A 7,368-nucleotide genomic window follows, 5' to 3' on the forward strand; every position below is an offset into this window, starting at 1 on the left:
CCTTTTTTTTTTTTTTTAATCAAAAGATATGACGGTGTTAATCTTCATCAGTTTTGTTGTGAAGTTTGACATAGAGTATCTTTTTTTTAAAAAAGTATATGACGGTGTTAATCTTCATCAGTTTTGTTGTGTAGTTTGACATAGAGTATCTTTTTTCTTAAACATGGTACACATAAAGAAGTTTCTTTTTGGCTTTTGAAACTCTGTCAAGTGTAATATATAACACATAGTGGGGTTTTAGGTTTTGGTTTTGGTTTGTTTTTTTTTTTAAATATATTCAGTGGTACTAGAATTGTTAATACATATTGATCTCCAGCCATAACTTCCTGTTACACCAGACAACTGCATATAATGGATAGTACATTAACACAAAATGTGTAGGTTTTTAATGGTGTCTCTAAATTGCTGTAACAATGGACTTGTTTCCTGTGGATGATAGGGTGAAATGTTGGGTCTTGTGTGCTGACTTTCCTGCTAATGGGTTAGAGCCTCCAGACTTAGCTTTTTTGGGGAACTAAAATAGCTATGCTTTTAGAGAAGTTGGTGAGTTTCCCATGTTTGCCTCTCTTTCTTAGTAATGGGCAAGACTCGACACTTTGTGGATTCTAAATGAAAAAGTAAGAAAAATGCAGCTGTTTACACAATCTTCACAGATTTTTTGGCTTCTGTATGCTTTTTTCTTCCTTGTGTGTGTTTGTAATTGGGGATTAGATAGTCTCTTTCAGCCTCTGGGTAGTTTCCGTCTCTTTAAAGGGTAGTGATTTCGTTATCTGCTTTTTATCCCCCCAGCTTGCAATTGAGAGTCTTATGCTTTGGTGCAGAGAATATTCTCCCCTGTTATGCTCTCTCTGATTTATGCCAATAGTGTGTCTTTAAAGACATTACGTATAATTCTTATGATTTCTCTTGTCTGTTGGTAACGTCAAGAGTGCATGAAATTTTTGGTCCTGTCTTTTAGTGGTCAGATGTACAAAGGTGCATCTCTGATACTTGGGAACTTAGTAACAATTTAGCTATATGTTCATATGTATGTGTCTCTTATTTGGGGGCTTGTCAGTGAGATGATGTGGAGGAAGAGGAGAAATTTGGGAAAGTTATCTATGGTTGGGGAATGGAAGAAGGAAGAAAACATCATTTTTACTCCTTAAGAAGCTTAAGCCATGTATGGAAGTTCAAGAACAAAAATGTGGCTGCTTTGCAGCAAATTGAATGCTGTACAGTGAGTAAGAAGAGAAGCGCTTTTTTTTTTTGTTAATGGAAATTACTGGGTTCCACTGCATTTATCTTTGCGAATTAGTGTTGTGTTTTTTTGTGTTTTTTGTTGTTGTTGTTTTTTTTTTTTTTCCCCCTGAAAGCAGTTGCAAAGTACTTCTATATTTTTATCACTTTCAGGCAAATGAGTCTGGTATGATTTATATTTCGTTCTGTCTAACATAATCACAGGTGCCATCTTTTTCTTTAACATAGTGGAATACTGCTGTTTAGGCTATACATTCAAGCTTTGACAATTGAAAAGTAAAATTGTTCAGCAGTGGGTTTTTATTTGAAATTTACAGATACTTCATGACAAACTGTACTTTCAAATGGCTGTAAACAATATAGCATCATTTTGCATTTAAGAGCTTCAGTGTTTTACTTTGTTTTTCTTAAATGAAAATAAAAGTTTTAAATAAAAACTCCAGTAGTAGCTCTTTGGAACTATGACTTAATCCTATTTAAAATATTTTCATTTTTTAATACATCTTCAAGTAAACGAATTCCTAACATCAGTGTGATTTGGTACCAATTGATGGCATGGTCATTACAGGCATATGCAGCTCCTTTATTCTTATATTAAGCAATCTAAACAAAACCAGCAAACAATAAAATTGTATTCTGTCTTTAGTTTGTAATAATATGAGGGTCTTTTCATTTAATTCCAGTTACAGTTATGTGAGAATACTGTAGCTGATGCAGTATTCACTGAAAATTATTAGGACGATGTTGTTGAAAGATTCTAAATAGATAACTCTTCCATTGCCTCTGGCTGCTCTTTCTGCTGTTTTATTAGAGGTTCCAGACTTGCTGAAACCTTTCTGTCAGTAATAGCAGTAATAGTTCATAGCAGTGTTTTTTCTGCACTCAATCAGAGGATCATAGGCTAATTCAAGTTGGAAGGGTCCTCAGGAGGTCTGCAGCCCTACAAAGATCATCTCTGAGGTTAAACGAGGTTGCTCAGGGCTTTGTCCGTTTGGGACTTGAAAACCTCCACTGACTGCACAAGCTCTTTGGTCAACCATGTTCCAATATTTGACTGTCATCATGATGAAAGAGTTTTTCCTTATATCCAGTCTGAGCCTCTCTTGTTTTAACTTATGCCTGTTGTCTGCTGTCCTGCTATGTGCTGATGTAAAGAGCCTAGATCAGTCGTCTTGATGACTTCCTCGTAGGTACCGGAGGGCTGCTATTAGGTGCCTTCCCTCCCCCTAAGCCTTCTCTTCTCCAGGCTGAAGCAAAATTTTGTTTTTGTTTCTTTTTTTTTTTTTTTTAGTAGTTCTGGTGCTGCATGTTGCTATAGATTAATGTATATGCTTTGATGGTATACCTGTAGGATAGTATTATCTGTTTACACATAGGTAAACCATGGCAGAATTACAGATGTGGCTTGTTCACAGCCTCATGGCACGTCAGTACCAAAAATGGGAATGTATTTTGAAATTGTTGCTAAGTCACAATATGTTTATAGTTTTATGACTTTGCATATCATAGCTTGCGTATGAATAGTAGGACATTGTAGAGTAATGCTGAGGGCTAATATGGTAAAATTATTAGTTGCTACGGTTAGAAATGAAAATGATAGACTAAGGCTTATGGAATATAAACTTCATTTAATGATACTCTCAATTAAAAGTGAAAGAACTAGTACTTCCAACTATAGCAAAGGATGTTCTACTATGAGACACTCGTGACAAATATGAAGCTGTTCTTTAATTACTTGACAGAGCAAACACTGAAATGCACAATGGCTGCACAGTGTAAATTGTTTTCTTTACTTTTTTTTTTGCATAAGAAGGCACTGAACCTGGCTTCAGACTTATCTTATGCTCTCAGCTTGAGACATGACTGCTGTTTGGTGCTGATTAATGATTGGTGGTATTGCAGTTATCGGAACTGTGATATTATTAAAATTAAATAAACTGTTTTCACAAAGTGATTAATATTTGGGTGACTATAACATCAGTGTCTTCTCTGCCTACAGTACAATTGTACAATTTGTATTTTACTGAAATGAAAATGATCTTACTTCTGAATAGCAAGTTTTGGATTATTTGCTATGAAAAATAATATTAACAGTTAGAACTTGGATTTTCATTTAACGCTACTCTCAAATAAGAGAACTTAGTCATTTGAAAATGCCACTTACATTACTGTTTTTATAAGGTATGTCATGGAGGGACTTAGAGCATGGAATGCTCTTGCTTTATTTCCATTGGATAGATTTTGATTAAAAACTGATGATAATCCAAATTTTGAAGCTTTTCAGAATCCTTGATATCTGCAAATAATCAGAATGCCAAGAAACACTGAGTTTCACTCTCAGCATAAGAGGAAATCTGCTTATTTTCTCTATTCCTGTAATATTTTCACTTCCTACTTTAGTATTGTTTTGAGCTTTAGCAAGACAGAAAAATGAATTTTATTGGTCACAAGAAACAATGAAATCATTAAATCACTATCATCTTGATACAAATCTGGCATTTTAAGGAATGCTTTTTTTTTTTTTTTTAAATATACATGTGTAAATAAAACAATATATTGAAAGGCAGATCAAATAAGTTGAAGCCAAAGGAGTAGGACATATACGATATTTGAATGCTCTTACATGTTCAGTGGACCTCCTTATTGTTTGCATGTTAATGTGCCTATAAGGTCCTAGTTCAGCAAAGTATACCTTTAGTTTTTCATCCTATGTTGTCAATTCAGTGGTTCCTTTTTTTTGCACATTTGTCTAATTTAGAAGAGCTTTGGGTCATTCTTGCATAGCTGTCAGACCTATTTCACAAAACTTTTAGTTAATGAGTCTAACCTGCTTGTTATGTGTTTAGGTTTCTAAAACTATATTATAAACTTCGCTAATCTAATGCTGTATTTGGCTTTCAGCAGAGATTAATAAAAAACCCCATACCCTCAAATGAGCATATTTCACCAGAAGAATTCATAAGCTGTAGTGAAAACCTATTCAAAATCTGGCTGCATGCTTTTTATTTAGCAGAGAGAAAGAGAAGCGTCATGGATGGCCTTTTCTTAAAATTCTTACTACATTAAAAAAGATTTAGAAAAGTGGTAAGCAAGGAGTGGCAGGATCAATCTGTTTTCTCTCTCGTGTGAATTTTTCTTCTGTGTCTTTGAAGAGATTTTTTACCCATCTTTAAACATCTGCTTCATGTGGCCTACATTGAGATTATGATCAAAAGCCAGCATAATATTTGAGGTGATAGTGCATTATTCACTTGTACAATAGAATTATTTTCCCTTTTTTGTTAACTTAAAAAAAAATGTTGAGCAAAGACATGTATTCAACTGTTAAAAGGAGTACCTGCTGTCTTCCTTGAGAGATTGATCTGTTTTGAATTTTTTGTAATGCTTGGGTTTCTCAGATTTTTTTTCTCTTAAAAATATCCTATTTGCCTTAAATTTGGTCTCTTAATATGTTACTGACTGTATATATTAACAGTTTTCAAACCGTTCTAGTTATTTAAGCAATTCTATTTCCAAAAAATCAAAGCCACATGAACGTTATTGTTAATGTTATATTTTAAGATACTTTCAAGGAGTATGTATTTGATGCAACATTAATGACTAATGATTGCCAAACTATATCATATAGTAATGATTCAAGTCTTACAGATGAATTATGTGATGTTTGGTTGTTTTTTTCACCCTGAGAAACTGGTAAGAGGTGAATTGTAATAAATATGTCCTTAAAATATGTTCTTATTCAGTTAAGAAACAGGAATATGTAAAATACTAGGTGTTTGATTGTACGTTTACAATTACTGATGTAGATTTTTTGTTACCTCCAATTGAGAAATTTGAGGCAACCGTAAAAAAACTTTTTATCAAAATTTGGGAACAGGGCAAGGAAAGTATTTTAGTGGAAAGAGGTTGTGTTGCCCTTTAAATGTAAGACTTTCTTTTTTTTAAAGTAACATGAATTTGCCATTTGCATGTCTGCAAATTCTGGAGCTACCCGTTCCTTTGGACCTAGCTTCTAACATTTCACAATCAGCAGTAAGATACAGTTCTAAGGAATTTTTTTTCTTTGCGTAATATATTCCCAGCTGAACATGTGAACCCGTTCTACGGATGAAATACTAGCTTAAATGTGCTTTTAAATGTGAATTCTTTTTAAAAATGTAGGATAGAATCCTTTAGCGTGTGTTTGGCTTTTTCAATGAAGTGAAAAGTTCTAAGTGCTTAAATACCCCAAGTTCTGTAGAAATAAATAACCTATTTAACTGGAGAGTTATACGAAGATGGTAAATGATTCACCTTTGTTCAGAGTTATATACCTGCTTGTTTTATAAAATTGCACGTAAATGCATTCAGATATGAGCTTAGCGTTTTTTCGGTGGTGTGTGTTTGTTTATTTATTTATTTATTTATTTTTTAATTCCAGAGCCAGTGTTTTGGTACTATGTGAAAGAAGTTCTGAATAAACATGAACTGCAGCGCTTTTACTCTCTGAAGACAATTACTACAGATATTGGTAGAGGCCGGGCTTGGTTGCGCTGTGCATTAAATGAACATTCCCTGGAAAGATATGTTCATATGCTGCTTGCAGATAAGAATCGACTCAGGTACCATATTTGATATCTTTGTAATGCAGGAAATGTATTGACAAATGAAGTACTGAGATTAAAAAAACCAACCAACCAACCAACCAAAAAACACAGCTGTAATAATACACCATATTAATTGCTATGCTAGTGAAGCCACTTAACCTCATACTTTTCATTTGTTCATTTTTGAAATTTTGGCAGCCGTTAAGATAGTGGCTTGTGCCTCTATCAACACGTGACCTAAAACTGGTTTCATTCTAGCACGTGAGAATATATGCTTCTGTCCTCATCTTCATTTCCATCCTCTTTCCTAACTCCCTTCCCTATTCTTTCAACAGTTTTCCTCACTGAGACCTTGACACCATGCTTTGAGGTGCCCCTCTCATTCCATTAAAATAGTATACAAATGTAGCCTTGATCTTATCAGTTTGTCAATGGTAATTGCCTTTTGCCTTTTGGAGGTGCTCATCCTGTAATTGAAAAGCTCCAGCAGTCAAGCAATAGGTAACTACTACTGCAGATCGCTTGGAAGTGGTTCTGTACCAGTTTGTGAACCTTCTTGTTACAGAGTTACTGAGAATAACTTACTATGCATTGTGAAATCCTAAGGTACTTCGGATGTGCAAAATGCACTTAAGTTCATACTTAACTGAGTCCTACCTTCTTCCTCATATATCGTCAGCTCCTTCTCTTTTTGAAAATTTGGGGTATTTTCCTTTTTTTATCAATAACTAATTGTTGAGCTTGATGAAGTCCGGTGGATTCAGCAGAAAGGCGTTCTTTCCATTTGCATCAATTGATGGATGTACTGGATAAGATTATTGCCAGAACTGAGCTCATTAGTACCTCCTCTTCATTTTTAGTCTGTTCCAGTCCTCTGTAGCTTTCTTGCAAGACAGATTTTCTTATGAAATCAAATAAAGATGAATGAAACAACAAAGGAAAAAAAATCTGAAAACCGTTGTGAGGAAATTAGTGACTTGGATTGCTATGTCACTAATTACTCTCATGCTTGTAGCAATACTTGTGCAGTATCAGGATTATCAGCACTCTCTGCATTGTACATGAAATATTATTTCTAAAAAGGCTTATTCCAGAATATTTAAGATTTAAATGTTATGCAAATTCAAATGACTTTTACAGAATCAGCTTACATCCGCAATTGTTACCTGTTTTGGAAACTTTTAAATGAATCTGTCAAAAATGTTTAATATAGGTTGAGGGTTTTCTTGCTATCTGTTTTTATGTTTAGTTAACTGAATGCTGATATAAAAATATAGCATCCTGCTGGTAAAAAGAACCAGGTTTAGAACAACTAAATTCATGTGTTCACAGTGAAATTCATGTTAACTTTTTTTTTCTTACATCCAAATTCCTAGTTGACTCTAACTATTTAGGGTAATTGATGTGGTTTTGGATATTGAAACAGGTCACCAAATCATAGAATAATAGAATGGTTTGGGTTAGAAGGGACCTTTAAAGATCGTCTACAGCTGTCCAGGTCTCTGGCTGCAGGGAGTGCCCGAGCCTGTCGGGTGTTCCGGGG

At 34.3% G+C, this 7,368-nt stretch overlaps 1 protein-coding gene across 1 annotated transcript in view; it reads left to right on the top strand.

Annotated features, from left to right (window-relative positions):
- SNX29 (sorting nexin 29) overlaps positions 1 to 7,368 on the top strand; it is a gene marked incomplete at its 5' end in the record, with an annotated part of 136,770 nt that overhangs the window by 5,390 nt on the left and 124,012 nt on the right. The window contains one exon of the mRNA XM_009281701.1: positions 5,660 to 5,840. Coding sequence (XP_009279976.1) covers positions 5,660 to 5,840 — 181 coding nt within the window. The remainder of the gene's footprint in view (positions 1 to 5,659; positions 5,841 to 7,368) is intronic.

Source organism: Aptenodytes forsteri, unplaced genomic scaffold (assembly GCF_000699145.1).
Source record: "Aptenodytes forsteri isolate BGI_AS27 unplaced genomic scaffold, ASM69914v1 Scaffold84, whole genome shotgun sequence".
Taxonomy (NCBI): Eukaryota; Metazoa; Chordata; class Aves; order Sphenisciformes; family Spheniscidae; genus Aptenodytes; species Aptenodytes forsteri.